At 46.2% G+C, this 19,112-nt stretch overlaps 1 protein-coding gene across 1 annotated transcript; it reads right to left on the bottom strand.

Moving 5' to 3' along the window:
* Window positions 1-274: 274 nt before the first annotated feature.
* Window positions 275-18,526, bottom strand: LOC121465761 (28S ribosomal protein S5, mitochondrial-like). Its single transcript, XM_041679148.1, has 12 exons — window positions 18,391-18,526; window positions 14,372-14,455; window positions 13,421-13,558; window positions 10,771-10,896; window positions 9,424-9,657; window positions 8,317-8,351; window positions 6,951-7,041; window positions 4,447-4,493; window positions 3,632-3,689; window positions 3,315-3,377; window positions 2,167-2,303; window positions 275-1,170 (listed from the first exon to the last, which is right to left on the bottom strand). Exons 1-12 carry the CDS (start codon window positions 18,446-18,448, stop codon window positions 946-948), a joined length of 1,296 nt encoding a protein of 431 aa, XP_041535082.1. The 5' UTR covers window positions 18,449-18,526; the 3' UTR covers window positions 275-945.
* Between the last annotated feature and the right edge of the window lie 586 nt (window positions 18,527-19,112).

The following is a 19,112-nucleotide window of genomic DNA, read 5'->3' as shown; positions in this document are numbered from 1 at the left end:
ATGGCATTCAACAGGCAGGCATGGGGCTGAAAGCTTACATCCTAACCCACAGGCATCAGAGATAAAGGCGGGGCCTGGTGTGGGTTCTTGAAACCTCAAAGCCCACCCTAGTGACACACCTCTTCCAACAAGGTCACACTTCCTAATCCTTCCCAAATAGTTCCACTAAGGAGACTAAGCACTCAAACATATGAGCCTATGGGGACTATTCTCATTATAACCATTGCACCCTGTCTCAGAATATGAATGAACAAACAAACCAAAACACCCAAAATGCTGCAAGAGAAACAGAGAGCATCTTTAAATGGGCTTATTGCTGGACCAAACATGGAGGACACATCAAGAGAAACTTACAAAGCAGGAAAGAGGAGGGAAGGATGAATCTAAGAACTATAAAACAAGAAAAAAGGGTGTAAGAAAACTAATGGAATCCTTGAGGTGGCAACATATTGGACATCAACGGTCCATAAAGTTCAGAGATCACCAAGCAGAAATAGCATCCAAAGACCCCCCCCTCCCCCCACAGCCAGGCACAGCACAGTGAAACTGCTAGAGACCAAAGATTGAGGGGAAGTCCTCAAAGAAAACCTTCACTTTTGGATGACTCGGTATATAATCACCTATAATTATCACAGCAATGACCGCTGTGCACATTACTACTGCCTGGGTCTTCTGGCTGTCTCCCATCTCACTCACACTTACTAGTTTAAATGAATGAGTTGCTCCTGGTATTTGCCCATAACAGTCTCATCACACTGACTGCTATATACCATTTGCTCAAAAAATGAAATCTACAATTATTTATTTGAAAACAAAGAAGGTAGGACTTTCCTTTTAAAAAAAAAAAAAAAAAAGAAGAAGAAGAAAAGGCAGCCCATCAGGGGTAGGATAGAGTCTGTTCAGGCGCTGGCCAGCCCCGGGCACTGCTGGACAGGCTGGGGACCTTCAGGTGGCAGACCTCTTTAGCCCAGACCACACTGAGCGCTTCATTCCCTGCATGGCCTTTACTTCTTGCCAGTCCAGTTTGGTGTCAGGGACCTCAGGCTCGGGCTCTGGCTCCTTACTCAAGGCCCCCTGTGGGGAGGCCACCACAATAGGCAGAGGGCCACACTCCTCCCGGAACTCCACCACGTGGAGACCCTTCTTATCAGCCAGATGTTGGTGGGTTTCCTGAAAAAGAGCAAGTGGAGAATGGATTAGGTCTGTGAAGAACATTTGTCACTTAGAGGATTAGGGCGTCTGTCACCAGAGGGAAGTGAGCATGGAGATCCTCGAAAGCTTGGGGCAGCAGCTCTGTCACTTGGGTAATGTGTGGCTAGACCGGGATGATGCGTCCACAGAGATTTACCTCAGCCCACAACCCACACCAAACTCAGATGGAGGAAGAACTGTCGACCAAGGTCACAGGGCTCCTAAGAGAGCCTCAAAGTCACAAATCTTCCCCTCCATAGGGATGAGCCAGACCCCACTAGACAGCGACTCGGGGTTCCCACCTCAGACGACATGCCACTCTGCTTCCATGGCTACATCAGACAGTCAATCCACTGAAGTAACTTTTAAACAAACGCCTTATTGATGTCTTCAAGTTTAAGCCTCAGTGTTTTAGAAACTCAGTAATTACATTGTTCTATCATTAAAACATGCTTGGTCTAGCTCCTTCAGTATATGAAATGCCAAAATAAAAAAGCAAGTCCAGCTGGGCATTGGTGGCATATGCTTTTAATACCAGGCAGAGGTAGTGAGTTCTGTGAGTTCAAGGCTAGCCTGGTCTATAGAGTTCCAGGACAGCCAGAGCCACACAGAAACCCTGCCTTGAAAAACAAAACAAAACACCCCCCCCCCAAAAAAACAAAAAACAAACAAAAAGAGAAAGAAAATCCATTTGCTAGTTTAGTCCTATTTGTTGGACTTGGTGAAGCACCCAGGGCCCCTCCATTCAGGAGAGCCCAGTCTTCATGTTACCCACAGCGTTTACAGTGACCTGAGCTGTTGGAACTACGGCCACTAATAAGCAAGGTTCTATATCCTGGAGGTGAGAGCCCTGAGCTGTCTAACTGGGCCTGGCACCTGGCCTAGGCTCCACGTGGAGATGGACTAAGGAGGAACCACAACGGCACAGTCTGGAACACAAACCAGAGCTTCTTTCTGCCTTTCCACCCAGGTTACCTGGCGAGCAAGCCCATGGAAGAGGCCCCGGGTGAGGTTGATCATGTTCTTAGACCCCGTGACCCTCGCATACATGTCCTTGATGCCAATGAGGCGGCAGATGGTGATAATGGCTCTGTGGCAGCGGAGGCCATACCCTAGAAAAAGATCAACCAACAACTCTGTCATTCACTGTTGGCATTCATATGGCGTTACCTTTATATTTAGGGAATAAATGTGTCGAAACCAACAACCACCACCCCCAAAGGCAATGCAAGCCACAAACAGAAGCCATGTGATTTAAAGTTTTCTCATAGATGAATTTCAAGTTATTTTAATACATATAATGCACAATGCATTTTGGCAATGTATTTCTTTAAAGAAACAGGTCCAAATATTACCATTTCAAAATGTACTGCATATAATACTAAGTGAGAAACTTCACATCACATTCCTTTTTCATAGAAAACGTGGTGTGTTTTTTATTTGAGTATCTCCACAGCCACAAATCAACTACACAATCACCTCCTGGCCGATAGCCGTTCTGTGGAACAAACGGGTCTGACCCTTGTCCAGGTCTAAACAGGTATCTGGGTGATTAATAAAGCTGAGAAGACAAGTTCTGATGCATTGACACACTGGTGTGAGGGTTGTGTTTGTGTGTGTGTGGGGGTGATGTTGTTTCATACCACAGCTTTAGAAGAATTGTAGTTGAAGCTTTGATATAAAATTTGAACTTCTCAGCCCCAAAGTTTTGAGATTTCTATAACTGGGGTCTGATGAGACCATTTTTCACTGTAGAATCACAGGTGAAATGAGAAAGAATGTGTCAGAATCCACACCCGCAGAGCGTGGGGAATGACTATCACAGCCCCAGGCAAACACTGCCCACTTCTCTGAGAAGCAGGAAGAGCCATTTCTGTATGCCCGGTGCTTCAGTAGGGAGCCCTCACAGAAGATGGACACTCAGTGTGGAATGGAGCTGCAGACATATTCACTATGTTATCCCGGCTGGCTATGTATCAACTTGACACAAGCTAGAGTCAGCAGATAGGAGGGACCTCAGCTGAGAATGCCTCCATCAATCAGGAAAGGTGAAAAAAAGAGCAGAGGCCAGGGCTGCCGTGGTTTCTCTACTTTATCTTCAACCAACGGTGAGAGTTCGTTACCTCTGGGTTGTTTCTTCATCCTGATCTGCGTCCTTTTAAATCTTAAGGAAATATCATGGAATACTGGAGGAAAAAGCATAGACACAAGAAGGGTTGGGTGAGGGGTTTGAACAGCTCTGCAGCATCACCAAGCAAGCATCCTGCCCTGACCAGCAGTACACAGTGCCAGGGATGGGCACATGCTGGTCTCTGGGTTAGATCTGTTCCCACATTCATGCAATTGTAAGGATAGGACGATAGAGAAACACAACAGTATCTTGCCACACACAGTTGGTAGCATACATTGCTGCAGACATCGGAAGAAATGCCCCACTCACTTGTATGGCCTTCATACAGTTCTATATAATGCAAATAATGAATTGCTCTGTTCTTTGCCTAAAAAAGAAGGACAATGTTTGTTAAATATTTTGTTGTCTAGATGAGCATGGTGTCACATACCTTTAATCCCAGCATGTAGGAGGCAGAATCAGACAGATCTCTGTGAATTCAAGGCCAGCCTCGTCTACACAGTGAGTTCCAGGACAGCCAGGGTTATTTAGAGAGACTCTGTTTTTGTTGTTGCTGTTGGCTCACTCTTTGAGTCAGGGCTTTGCTATGTACCCCAGGCTAACCTCAAATTCTAAATCCTCCTGTCTTAGCCTCCCATGTGCTCCCATGGAGGTACACCACCATGTCTGGCTTCTTATTGGAACTCAAAACTACCTTTTATAAAAATATTTTATTACAAGTATTTCCACCTATACAAAAATTTTAGTATTTAAGAAAAGCAAAAGGCCAAAGCTCCACAAGCACAATCTCACTGTTCCACTCAGGAACCTTCCTGAGCTGCTCTGAGCAGCCTATTGGTAACAAGCCCCCAAGGCAGGCTCATCACGGACAGCAACCACAGGTTTGTCTGTAAGAGGTATGTGAGAAACGGCTTCTCTCGAGATAAGCAACCTTTGACAGTGAGAAAGTTCTAGAACAAATGATTATTATTTTCTTATAGTTTCCAGGTTATCTAACACATAGTTCCTTATCTCTTCCTTATATGAAAAAAGGAAAGCAGCTGATACTCTGGAGGCAGAGGTATGAGGGCCAGAGCTGCAGTCACACAGACCTTGCTGCAAACAGACAGAGAGAGAGCACTTACCTTTCTGAAAGCATCTGCCCGGTCAGCGGCTTTCCCAATAGCAAAACCTTTCAAAGGAAAAGCAAGATGTGGAAACAGTTCATACACAACTTGCTTTCCACCATATCCCCAGTGTTGGCTCCTACAGCATTTCCAAATCCTTCATCTTCCCACCACCCGCAGAAAAAGCACAGGGCTTTGCCTGTCTGATTTGGACATTTTAGTTTTGAGTACACTCATGAAGTTCAACATTAAATTACTGCATTGCCTTTAATAAATCTTTATTGAAGTGAAGTGGCCTTGGGTTATTCATTTATTTACTTATTTTGCTTTTTTGAGTCAGGGTTTCTCTGTGTAGCCCTGGCTATCCTAGAACTCACTCTGTGGACAAGGCTGGCCTCGAACTCAAGAGTTGCCTGCCTCTGCCTCTCAAGTGCCGGGCGGCTCTGGGCTATTTATTTATATGTATATGAGTATAAGTCTGTGTACTACATGTATGCAGGAGTCCAAGGAGATGAAAAGAGGAGTCAGAACCCCTGGAACTAGAATTATCGATGGTTGGGAGTTGCCATGTGGGTAGTCTTCTGAAAGAGCAGCAAGTGCTCTTAACTCCTGAGCTATCTGCCCAGCCTCTTCACTCAGGTTTTAAAATTAAGGATGTTCTAAGTTAATAGGCAAATGGTTTTGAACACCTTTGGAAACAGATTAAAGAAAGCAGCATCAGGAGTCAGGCATGCTACCGCTGTGTCATGGGATAGTTATGATGGAGGAAGGACAGAGATGAGGGCAAGGAAAGAGATATTTTGATTGAGGGAGCCATTATGGGGCTAGCAAGAAACCTGGAACTAGAGAAATTCCCAGGAATCCACAAGGATGACCCCAGCTAAGATCCTAAGCAATAGAGGAGAGGGCACCTGAACTGGCTTTGCCCTGTAGTCAGACTGATGACTATCTTGAATGTCACCACAGAACCTTCATCAGCAACTGATGGAAACAGAGGCAGAGACCCGAGTGGAGCACTGGGCTGAGTTCCCAAAATCCAGCTGAAGAGTGGGAGGGGTGAGAATATGAGCAAAGAGCTCAAGACCATGATGGAGACACCCACTGAAACAGTTTACCTAAGCCAATGGGAGCTCACCAACTCCAGCCTGGCAGCAAGGGAACCAGCATAGGACCAAACTAGACCCTCTGAATGTGGGTGACAGTTGTATGGCTGAGGCAGACTGCGGGGCCACTGGCAGTGGAACGAATTTATCCCTACTGCTTGTATTGACTTTTTGGGAACCCATTCTCTTTGTTTGGATACCTTACTCAGCCTAGACATAGTAGGGAGGGCCTTGGACCTTCCCCAAAGCAATGTGCCTCACCCTCCCTGAGGAGTGGATGGGGAGTGTGGTGGTGGTGGGGAGGTGGAAGGAATGGGAGGAGGGGAGAGAGTGAAAACTGGGATTGGTATGTAAAATGAAAAGATAGTTTGTTTTCTTTTTTAAAAAGTAAAATAAGGAAGAGTCGTCTTTAAAAAATAAAGTAAGCAGTGGTGGAAAGCACTGCTGCAGAGTGACAAGTGCTTTCACCGGGGCAGTCAGGCAGAATCTGGGTTTAAGTTAGCCAAAGACAAGATCAGCCGTCCTTCAACCTGTGATTATCCTAACTAAGGTTTTCAGAGACTCTGGGGAAGCCCCTGGCATCTACTGCCACTGCCAATTATTAAATACGAAGTTTTATTTTGTAAGTCATACAAAGGGAAGCATCATCTATAAGACATGAGACACGCAAAACACCTGAGACCTGGGACAAAGAAATGTGAATTCTAACTTTCAGAAAATAAAACAAAGAAGACCATGGATATCCCAGAGGAAAATATGACTGGACTTATTTATTATCTTCAAACAGAGACTCTTTAAGCAAAGCACAAACTGGAAGTGATCTAAGTGACAGATTTGCTATACAAAAGCTTACAAAGTCTCTGGATTTAACACTGTGCAGAAATGAATTAAAACTAAGTCAAAACATCGGAAAGACAACGGGCTGATGTGCCTTCAACTTACAAAAATCTTATGCTAATCAGTGAGGAAAACCACCACCACCCTAAAAAATTAGGCCAAAGACATGAACTGATAAAGTTCAAAAAGAAAATGGCATGGTCAATAAACATCTAAATTTTGCCCACACACCTTATGAAAGATATACAAATAAAAACTAAGAGATATAATGCACACATCATGCTGTCAATCACAGAAGCGAGATCATATGGGGGCAGGGGTATGATGGGAGGCCATCTGGCGGTTCTTCTTACCACAAAAGAAATCTCCCTGCAAGCAGTCCCCATGCCTACGCTAGCAAAGATATAACAAGCTACACTTACTGGGTTTTGTTACACAGTGAAAATTTGGGTCTGTGAGCCCAAACCACTAAAAGGTTTAACCAGTAGGAAGATCAGAGGAGCAACATGGACTCTCAGGCCTCGCCCAACTTCTACCACTGCCACCACCCCCCCTCCCCCCGTGCAATACCACCCAACTCACCTGCGGCCCCATTTCCATTCCCCACAGCAACCAGCACACGGACCGACTTCTTTCTTCCCTCTTTTGCTGTCATATTGAAAACATTTCTCACCTAAAAGATAAAATGTCTCCTCAATATTACCTTGGGAAAAGTCTGAAGGAGACGAGCCGTGCGGCCAGCCTGGCCCAGTCACACTCACTCATGATATATGGGCACTGCATCTTCCAGTGCTGCGAGACAGACAGACTTTCTCCAAACAAAGGCTCACAGAGCTGCCTGCTCCCCACCATCTCCTCATAAAGAGAACGGAAGACTTTCTCTTCCTGTCTCACAGATTTAATGGAAGATTCAACTAAGATATTAAAAGGAATCTGAAACTTTCACAACTGAAAACGGCTTACCTTAGTGAATGAGCCACAGGAAAGAAAAACAGTCAGGATTAAACCAGAATGGCTCAGCAGTGAGTATCAGAGAGAACCCAGACAGAGATGCTCACCTACACACAGTGAAATAACCCCATAGGACTGGGCTGCTGGACAGTTATGGGTTAGGCTTAATGGGAAGCAGAAAATTGGAAATGCCTGCTTCTGGTGAACTCCATGCTATGGTGGTTGGTCTGTTTGGTCTGACTTGGTTCATTTAAAGGCCACGAACTATGAGACTGCTGTCTACACCACCTACAGGGCAGCTGAACTATGAGACCGCTGTCTACACCACTTGCAGGGCAGCTACACCTGAGCGCATGGCGCCCCTTTACCATAGAGTGGCATTAAAGGAAAAGGGAGGTTGCGCCTACTCTGTGGATAATCAACATAATAGACATTAGCTTTCAAAATCTATAATCTTGGACAACAGAAATCCCGACGGACTTCCTTTACACCGTGCTCTGACTGGCGAAGATGGTATGCGCATTCTCAGGGCAGCTCCAGCGCAGTGACTGCCTCCCAAGCTAATGAGCTAAGGTGTAGCACCAGACCAATGACGAGGTTCATCTCAGAACGCTCCGGAAGTGAGTGAAGTTCATTTCATTAGGGATTCAGTTTCAAGCGCTGGGAAGAGCTCACTGCCCAGCCTTCTCCCAGTGACTCTGCTCCCCTCACCTGTGCCTCTGCAACTGAGCACTGGATACAGCTAGTCTTCAACTCAGTGATAAACTGATAACCCTTCTTGAGCTTTGGGATGGAAGGAAGTACACATAAGCTCTGAGTCTACTACTGAACCACCACGACGTCACCTTGTCACGAGATTGCCTCACCCAGACGTCCAGATCAGCCTGTGTCTGAGACTCCACCACCAAAAGCTTTCCCCCAGCCCCTTCTGTCCCAGGCCCACTCCACATCCCAACTCTCCAGAGGCAAGGTAGGGTACTTAAGTCCATGTGCCTACCTCGAGAACCCTGGTGTCAAAGTCTTCGTATGTTTCTACAGAAGAAAGAAAGAGTATATAGATAAAGGACTCTGTAGTATTAATGCAGGGAAGTATTTTGGCACCATCACAGATATTTTTCTTTGGTGGGGGTATTAATCAACACAGGATGCTTAGGGAAGCATCGTACCACACAGCTATAAAAAGTCTCAGGTCCTCAGGTACCCCCCTCAAGGCCACATCCCGGTCCCATTCTCAACAGACGGCCCTGTCTCTGAATTCATGAGCTTGGATCACCCTCTGCCAATCCACAGGGCTCTGCCTCATCAGCTCTAAGGCCCTCGTCAGCTCCAGACTTTTTTTTTTTTTTTTTTTGGTTTTTTGAGACAGGGTTTCTCTGTGGCTTTGGAGCCTGTCCTGGAACTAGCTCTGTAGACCAGGCTGGTCTCGAACTCACAGAGATCCACCTGCCTCTGCCTCCCGAGTGCTGGGATTAAAGGCGTGCGCCACCATCGCCCGGCTAGCTCCAGACTTTTGATCACCATTTGCGTTAAGACACCAAAGCCATCACTTTCCACACTCCCTTCCCTGAATCAGTGCAGCTCGCTGGCCACACCTGACTACTGGGCATGGCTGGACTGGTCAAGGCACAGCACCTAGCCACTCAACACCTGTGGCCTCCAGTTCTACCAAGGTCTCCTGGTCACGTGGTGCTCTGACACTTTACTAGTCATACTGTCTTTAGCTTTCTAAAATAATCCTTCATTTGTTGACAATTTTACATGTGTGTCATGTACTCTGATCAGAATCACCCTCGTCCTCCTCTCTTCTCCCCGCCCACTCATCCTGAGACCCTTCTTCCCACACATCTCTCCCCAATTTTCATGTCTTTTGTTTTCCTTTTTTAAAATAAGCCATTGAGTTTAATAGGGTTACTGAACAAGCTTAACTTATGATGAGAATTTCTAGCCACGCTCTTGGCTATGCTCCCTATGATATAGTTTGGATAAATGTGGTAAGTTACTCAAGGATGCTCAAACCCTTCTCAGGAAAAAGCAAAAACCTCAACAGGCAAGGAAAAAAAAAAACACACTGTCACCAAGGTGAGTAAGGTGGGAACGTGGCTACCTCCATTGGGTCCCGGGTCTGGGGGGCCAATACTGACACCTCCCCATGTGTTTCCACTCCATCCGCGCTCCCGTTTAACTTTGACCTTCCTCCTCCGTTCCCACTCTTCTCTCTGTTGGGTCATGTCGGCCTCCACCTTCTCCTGCTCTTCTCTGCTTCTCTGGCCAATGGTCTGGACTACTCCACTCTTCATAAGAGGGACATTCAGACCAGGCCACAGGAAACCAGAATGTCCTGAAGATTTAAAAATGTTCATAAATAAGAGTTCGAAGGCTCATTTTTCCAGTATCAAAATAGCAGGCACGGTATAAAGAGATAACCCAGAGCTGGTAGCGCTCAAGTAGCAGGGCTGGTCAGCAGGCCACTTTGTGCTATCAAAATTGTACATGGATGTAACTAAACCATTGCAATCCATACTACGCAGAGAAAGATTCTCGTATCAGGACAAGGCACATGCGGGCCTGGACAAGCACAGCCACTGAAATATTATTGCAAAAGCAAAACCTTCACAATCAAAGTGTTCAGGCCAAATGGCACAATTGGTGTGGGATATTCTGCATGAAAACCAAAGAACAAAAGTCACTTTCTAAGGTCTGATGTGGTCTGCTCCAAAACCTACTACTGATCAGAACAAGCCAATTTCAAGACAGCACATCCTAGTTTCCTTTCTTACTATGAGAAAATCCTCTGATGAAAGCGACTTAGAAGAGGGGTTAACTCCCAATTCCAGGTCCCCATCCATCACTGCAGACAGTCAAGGAGGCAGCTAGTCGCATCCAGTCGCACCAAGAGCAGACAGAGAGAAGGAATACACACACACTTGCCAGTACTCGCTCGGCTCACTTTCTCTTTTTTGGTAAGTCCAAGACCCGAACCCCCTGCTTTTAGACTGGGTCTTCTACACCGACTGACAGAATCAAGACAGCACCCCTACAAACATGCCCACAGGTCAACTTGACCTAGATAACCCTCACTGAGACTCTTCCCAGAGTACACCAAGGTGACAATTAACTCACCATCACACTGCACACAACATATAGCATAATTAAATTATCTTTAGAAAGTTTAGAAAGGCGTTTATATAAAAGCATTAAAAATACTAAAGGAAATTTAACAAAATGAGACGGGGGAGGCAACAGGACTACAGACAACTGAAAGGGGATGTCCAATGTTCTCTACAATCCTTGCTTTTCATTTTTTAACTGACAAGATACACGTGTGACCAGCACATCAGCTGGGAGCTCTGGCACATGCCTATAGTCCTAGTTCCAGGGAGGCTAAGCAGGAGTTTGAGGCTAGCCTGGGATACACAAAACAGGAGATCAGAAGCTTGAGATGTAAGTTTACCTTCCCCGATGATCTGGCCCCTGTTCAAATCCTTTCTCCTCTTCCTCTTTGTCCTTTTGCCTCTTCCTTTTCTTGCTCCGGCACCAGTCTCTGCTAAGGCACCCTTCCAGAGTTCATCTGCGGTCACTGCAATGAGACAGGATTTGCTGTTTTAAATGTGCATTTTCAAGCAATGATCTGTGGCCTCCTGTTGAATGAAAAAGGCCAGAAGAAATCACTTCACATACACCCTTGCAGTGACACTAGAAGGACAACAAGGCCACTCTTTGGGTACCACACAGTTACATTTGGAAAGCCCAAGAGGAGACATTGCTATTATTCTCATAAAAGACAGAGACACTTGAGCCCCTTACCAGCAGGCTTGTTTGCCTGATGCTTGATCAGCTACGACTTGGGCTGCTTCCCTGTTCTCTTGCCCCCACAACGATCACTGGAGTCATCAATAACGATCCTTCTTCCTAGTTTCATCTCCACTGCTGATAAACCACTCTGACCAAGAGCAGGTTAGGAGAGGGGCATGGCTGTGCGGCTCACAGGGACGGAAGCAAGAACTTGAACCAGAAACCATGGAGGAATGCTGCTGGCCAGCTGGCTGGCCGGCGGGCTTGCGCTCAGTTTGCTTTCTGACATAGTCCAGGACCACCTACCAGGGCTGGTGCCTCCCATTGGGCTGGGCCCTTACATCAGTTAACAATCAAGACAGTTCCCCACAGACATGCCCACAGGCCCTTCTGACTTTGAGGCTTTCCTCCCAGTTGACCTGGGCTGTGTCAAATTGACAAGTAACACTAACTAGGACACTTTCTTACACACAGGAATCTACACCCCAGTTAGGTGGTTTGTTCTACTCTTCTGCCAACGCCCAGCATCCGCTTCTTTCAAACTGCATAAAAAGATCAGATATTCCAGTTTTCATAGCTAATCCCCATGCGTGTGTTTGTACTTGACTATTTTAAGTTTTTTAATACACGCACACTCTAGCACTGCTGATTTATTTCTATTAGTCAATTTCTAGAGTCCCAATATCTGTTTCTATCCTGCATCTAATCAATACTTTGTACTTGTAAATGCTTAAATTCTTTAGGTTCATCCTTACTGCATTTTATTGGTATTTAAATTTCACCTTTCCAAGTTCACCAACTATTTTATAACTAGATTTTATTTCATTATGAACTTAAATAATAAAAATTGAAGCCCGGGCTGGGAAGCTGGCTCAGTAGGTGAAGTGCTTGCCTTGCAAGCAGGAGGACGTGAATCTGAGCCCAGAATCCACATAAAAACAGCCAGCCACAATAGCATGTGCTTGTGATCCCAGCATTGGAGAGCAGACAAGGTGGCTTCCTGGGGCCTGCTGGCCAGCCTAGCCTTCTAGGTGAGTTCCAGTGATATCACAAATAGGAGCACTATCCATAAAATAATGTTATTAAAAATTACTTTTCTCTGATTCATCTCTCTCCTCAGCTAAAGACACAACTAAAAGGAGCCAAAGAGTTGGGTTTTGTTGTTGTTGTTGTTGTTGTTGTATTGGGACTAAAAGTCTGATCACTTACTTGTTACTCATTTTGACAGGACTCAGAAGTAGAAGCTCTCAGTGAGGACAGCCTACATCTTCCGACACTCTGTCTGGGGCATTTTTCTTTGGCTCCTTCATTCTCTTGGTCAAAGGTTTAGCATATTTCGCAGCCTCCTCCTCATTTTTCTTTGTGTGCTATCTCTTCAGAGCAGCATGTTGGTGTTTTGCGTTGCAGGACATGTAGAGTAACAAGACGTTCAATCTTGGGAGCTTTGGCCCTGGACTTCTTACCTTCGTAAGCTTTCTGACAACATACTGGGAACTCCTTTCATTTCCTGTGAGCTCTTCTGAGTCCCAACTGCCAGGGCAGAGGCGTCTCTGTCAGTCCAGGAATACCCTTCTCTCCTTTCTTAACAATAACCAAGCTGAGATCACTCAGATTGGCATCCATATGACCTCAAACACACTTGCACTTCCTCTCTCCAGCTCTCCTTGGTCTATAACAAGAATGTCCCTTGCTCAATGCAGGCACACTCTGCAATGGGTCAAGGCACCTTGCTTCATGGGAAAACCTTCTTTGTCGTTCCCACCACTGATTCGGACCACATAACTCTTCCACTCTTCGCCCAGAGCATCGGCATCTACTTGTGTGGCTGGAAGCTTCTCAGAGAAAGCACGAAACTTGGCAGTCATCATCCGCTTCAGTGGGTTCTGACAGCCATTAGTTAGGAAGGAGACAGCCAGCTTCATCTCGACATAGTCGACCGCCTAGGAGGTGCCACAAAAAAGAGCACCAACGCATTGTCCCCCTTGACATGGCTCTAAATCAGCAGGGTGTTTGGCTAGGATCCAATACTTTTAGACCTCAGGTGCCCCAAATGAAGGACCTTACATCTGCTAGACCAATGTTCTACTGCTGAGCTGCATCCCTAGCCTTCAAAGTAAGTTTGTTATCAATTGTACCACTGATAAGATGTAGGTAATTCTAGTGGACACACCAAGGAATGCTTTTATTTTAAAAGGACATTATAAAGTAGTCACTAAAATGTTTATTTGTTTATGAGAGAAGGAAAATGAAGGCACAAACGCCTTCTATTTTCTGGTTCCACAAAAGGAGAAACCTATCATTCTACGTACGTTTGGTGAAGAAGCTGTAGGGCCTGCTCTGCTGGCCCGTCCAGGTGATGGGAGAGGAAACACAGCACTGTGTCTGCAGCGCATGGCTCAAGCTGGCCAGACAGTGGTTGATTTCTGTTCCCCTGGGTGACAAAGCGCCTACAGGCAGATAGAACACAACTGTGGTTAGATCCACGGCTGCAGAGAAACATTGCCAGCTCCAAATAATCATACTCAGAATAGTAGTTCATCAAGACTAAAACTGCCAAGAGGGCTCGGCAGTCAAAGGCGCCTGCTGCCAGGCTGACAACCTGAATTTGTCCCCAGGGACACAATTGGCAGAAGGAGAGAACCAACTCCTACAAATTGTCCTCTGAGTTCTACACACACAGTAGAATGAGAGTGTCCAAATGCACGCACGCACGCACACACACAATTTCTAAAAGTGTTCAAATCACTAAAATTTTGCAGGTCATGTTTTGGGGCTGGAGAAATGGCTTCGCAGTTAAGAGCATGCTCTGCTCTGGAAAAGAACCCCAGGTTGGTTCCTAACACCCATTTCTCATGCCTCCCAACCACCTATGACTCTTCCTCCATGGAAGCTGATGCTCCTCCACACAGCGGGTGTGGCAGTTCTCTGCAGTATCCAATGCAGAGCCTACTGCGGGGAAACAGTGTCTCAGCCGTGTGCAGCCAGGGAGTGGGCAATGATCTGCAAATGTCCCACAGATCAAACCACCAGAGCATGCGGAGTGTCCTGTTTCGTGTGTCTGAATGTACCGCACACACCCCAGAGGCCACACAAGAAACGGCAACTGCAGTTGCCTCTGGGGACAAAAGCTGAAGCGTGCAGAACTAGACAGGAAAGCTTCGGTTACACCCCTAAACGGCCACCCTCACCCAAAACCCCCGTCACAAAACTACTCCACAGTCAATAAGCCTTACAAGAACAGAGCTAAGGTAGACTCTTACCGTGACTGAGCGCGGTCTTCGCTGCCAGAACGGAAGCTGCTGCTGGGAAGGTGTTTAGAGAGAGCTGCCTCAACAGGAAGTGACCTGTAAATGCGGGTGCAGGGTAAATTTGTTTAAAGATACTTTTCTACATGAAAAGGAACATTTTAAGCAGTAATGCCTATAGAATATTAACTCCTACAGAATGAAAGGAAGAAGACAAAGAGTAAGCCATCTCCTGACTCCATGACCACTTGCCAAGTAGCTGACATGGCACCTCATCTTCACCCTTCACCCTCGAACCCACCCAGTTTCAGAGTCTTACAAAATCTCCTTGAGTGTCATGCCTCCTGTCACCTGCCCTGTGCTCTCCTTGCTGGTCCTTCTTTGCTAAGGCCTCCTCGTCACTTGGCCACAGGATAACCTGTCTCCTACCAGGCTTCCCTAAATCTCTAACTAGGCATCTTCCCAGTGTATCAGACCTAGGCAGTCACAGCCCCGACACCATCTTCCTTGGCTCCCTCCTGCTCTAAAGAACAAAGCAAAAATCCTGAGCACAAGCTGCAGCAATGGCTTATGCTTATGATCCCGGGACTCAAGGGAAAGGGGAGGATCTGGTCAGCTTTGGCTCCATCACAAGTTCAAGACCAGCTTAGGCTACATGAGACCCTGTGTCAAAAAACTGAGTAAACCAATCCCTCGGCACACCCTGCAGGCTGGCCACAGGGCCCAGGCGTCCACTGCAGTCCCACACTGCCCTTCTCCTACACCCTCCCTTTGGCATCACCGGATCTGCACTTTGGAACAGACCCTGCTCTGACAGTCTTACTTCTCCAGGCTCACGGTCACACAGTAAACAGTAAATTCCTCAAAATAGAAAATTCCTAGCCGGGCGGTGGTGGCGCACGCCTTTAATTCCAGCACTCGGGAGGCAGAGGCAGGCAGATCTCTGTGAGTTTGAGACCAGCCTGGTCTACAAGAGCTAGTTCCAGGATAGGCTCCAAAACCACAGAGAAACCCTGTCTCGAAAAACCAAAAAAAAAAAAAAAAAAGCCCACAAAAATAGAAAACTCCTTTCAGGTATGAGGGAGAGGCTCCTGCCCTCTGGTGCCCACCAACTTTCCACTTAGTCTGGTGTTCTAGAATAGACTCTGACAGCGTTGGTGAGAAAACTGATGTATGGAGACATTGGGATAGTAACACCCCAATAAAATTGAAGCTATACTTCATATTATAGATAGCAACTAACCCAAAATTGGCCAAAGGATTAAAGGTAATAGTCAAAACTAAAAATCTTAAAAGAAAACAGAGGGGTAAACGTTCAAAACCTTGGGTTTGGTAATGGTTCCTTAGATATATCACTGAAAGCACACACTACCACAAAGGGGAGGGAAAAACCCCAGACAAACGAGACCATCAAAATTCCAAACTGGTGTGCTGTTTTTCACGGCTAAAACAGCTCAGTAGTAGGGCACTTGTCTAGCAGGCATGAGGACCTGAGTTTTCAAAATCAAAAACTTGTGTTTCAAAAAACACTATCTGTCAGGTATAGAGGTACAAACCTATGATTCCAGCATTTGAGAAGCAGAGGCAGGAAAAGACTGTGAGTCTCAGGCTAGACCACATTCATAGTGAGATCTTTGGGAGGGGAGTCTTAAAAATTAACATGAAAAATAAGATTTAAAAAATGTATCTTAATGGGGCAGTGGTGGCGCACACCTTTAATCCCCCTTTAATCCCAGCATTCAGGAGGCAGAGGCAGGTGGATCTTTAAATTCAAGGTCAGGCCGGGCGGTGGTGGCGCACGCCTTTAATCCCAGCACTCGGGAGGCAGAGGCAGGCGGATCTCTGTGAGTTCGAGACCAGCCTGGTCTGCAAGAGCTAGTTCCAGGACAGGCTCCAAAACCACAGAGAAACCCTGTCTCGAAAAAACCAAAAAAAAAATAATAATAATAAAAAATAAAAAAATAAATTCAAGGTCAGCCTCGTCTCCAAAGTTCCAGAACAGTCAGGGCTATACAGAGAAATCCTGTCTCAAAAAAAAAAAAAAAAGTTTCTTCATGGACCATATCTTTTATCCAGTCTGGAAGCAGAGAGGGACTGACCTCTGTGAATTCAGTGCTAACCTTGTCTACATAGTGAATTCCAGGCTAGCCAGGACACACAATAAGAGCCTATCTCAAAAAACACTTTTTTGCATATTATATATCTGACAAGAGACCTGTATCTAGAAAATACAAAGAAGTCTTTAAATTCAATAATTAAAAAGTAAACCCAACTGAAAAATGGACAAGTGTGCATGCACATACACACACACACGAGACAAAATATTTGAACAAAAATTTCTTCAAGAACATACACAAATGGTTAATAAGCACACAAAACCAAGCTCATTGTACATAATTAGCTTGGCTACCTGAATAGAAGAGATAATAACAAGTGCTGGCAAACAGAAACTGGAACCTCGATGTTGTGGTGGGGCTGTAACACGGTACAGCTACATGGTAGTTCCTTAGCTAAACATGGAGCTATCACGTCAACCAGCAATTCCACTTTCAGGAAATATACACGAGAAGATGGATGTGAGCGCAGACAAAAGCACAGCTCTCGGGTATTTCAGCATCAGTCAGTCCTGACAGCCAAGGATGGAAACAGCTCAAATGTTCATCAACCAATGAATGGATAGACAAAATGTGGTGTGTCGACACAAGCATATTACCATGTCACAAGCAACATGGTGTGTCACAGCATGGATAAATCCTGACAACGAGACATTTACGGAAGAAGCCAATCACAAAGACCAGATATGTTTTGGATTGATTTATGAAAAGTGTCCAGAGCAGGCAAGCTATGGACAGATAGTGGTTGCCTATTGTCGAGGGCTACTAGGAGATTGGAGGGGACGGACACAACAGTTGAAAAGTAGTTTTCTGGGGGAAAAAATCCCTGAAGTGTACACTTCAGATGGGTGAGTTTTATGGTACGGATTTATGTCGATAAAGCTGCTACCCCAAAGAAAGAGATGTTACACAGGGGACATGGAGGACTTGCAGCAAAGCATCATGGGTCCAAAGATTTAAGTCTTATAATCCGCAAGCAAGTTCTTCTCTGTGTGCTGTAACTTCATCTTCTATAAAACAAGAATAACGAGGCAGACTCTGAGAGTAAACAACTGTGACTACAGTGTTTAGGAGCTGAGACAGGAGGCTTACAAAGTGGGAGACCATAGTGCGACTTTGTTTCTGAAACAAAAGGGCAGGCGGGGGTGGCGGTGGTATGAGGATACAACGAAATCATTAAGGCATGGTGAGGAGGAAATGGAGGGATAAAATCATAAATAGCTTAAGATCGTTTCTGGCACACGGATGACTGGAAGGCTACAGCCCACTATTCAACAGAGGTCTTAAAAAGATGGTTTCAAAGCCGGCAAAACAAACGAAGGCTCACGCCACACACCCCACCAAGTGATTCCAGGTCAAATATTGCAACAAATCCAACTTTCAGGACCTGGACCCTGAGTTTAACCAAAGTGCACACTGTCGAGCGTGAAGCCATTCCTACAGACCAACACTATGCTAGAGAACCACACACGACTGTGAAGGGCTGCAGGAACACAGTGACAGCCAAAGTACATTCTAGCGAACGGATCGGCCCAGATGCTAAACTGACAGCTAATCTAAGGGACTCAGCAAGAAACGATGCTTAGTGTTGAGCTCCGCGAGCGGCACTCAGGCTCAAAGCCAGAACTGACATCACCCTCAGCACCATAGGTGATGCTTGCTACTTCTGTTCCTTATCACTGAGTGGGCCAGAGCGGTTTTCCTGGCTGAAAGCAGAGTGCAGGTTGCTTCCTATAATCACAAGCCCTGCGACCCAGAGAAGGGAAGAAGGCGCGCAAGGTCACACAGCCTGAACGATCCGAATCAGAGACGAGGATAGGGGGGACAAGCAACTTCTCGCGTCGTTCGACCAGGAACCTCGCACACCCGCGAGAAAGCACCCTGCTCGCAAGCCCTCACAGTCTAGGTCCCAGCGCTCACCTGCCGGTAAGCTACACAGTGCAGGGAAACAGCCTGCAACTCGTAGGGCCGCCGCCATGCTGGAGCCACGCAGCGACGCTGTATGGGTCTGGGATCGCCTTCCCCACTGCCTGCCGCAACAGGCTGTGACCGCGCCTCGTCAGACGTTCGTCCTAGGCGCAAAGCGAGGTGCTGATATTCGGGGGTCACCGTTCAGCGCACACGGAGGTCGAGAAATTGTCCACACGGAAGAAAAAGTAAAATTGATTCAGGCTCAGCCACGGACAGCTTCCAATGGGTCCTCGCACTAGGACCGCAGGCAGAGGCGGGTAGAGGGCGGAACTAACTCTGGATTTTTTTTTTTTTTTTTTTTTTTTTTGAGACAGGGTTTCTCCGTAGCTTTTTGGTTCCTGTCCTGGAACTAGCTCTTGTAGACCAGGCTGGCCTCGAACTTACAGAGATCCACCTGCCTCTGCCTCCCGAGTGCTGGGATTAAAGGCGTGCGCCACCACCGCCCGGCAAATCTTTGGAAAGCTCTTTCTGCTGAGGAAGGAAACAGTCTGGAAACAGCAGGACAGATCCAGGGAGTGAAGGAGACAAAGTTTAGGAAGTTCGTACATCACTCCAGAAAAGACCTAAAGTTTATTAAACCTTACGTTGCCTTTGATTTCAGACCCATTTTGTATTCGTGGAAGAGGTTGTTCACACACACAGGACCAGCCCTAGGCCATGGTTTTTTATCT

The sequence above is a fragment of the Microtus oregoni genome, unplaced genomic scaffold (assembly GCF_018167655.1).
Source record: "Microtus oregoni isolate MIOR12 unplaced genomic scaffold, Mior012 000031F_ref0000149, whole genome shotgun sequence".
NCBI lineage: Eukaryota > Metazoa > Chordata > Mammalia > Rodentia > Cricetidae > Microtus > Microtus oregoni.
This window is presented reverse-complemented; position numbering and strand designations above follow the sequence as displayed.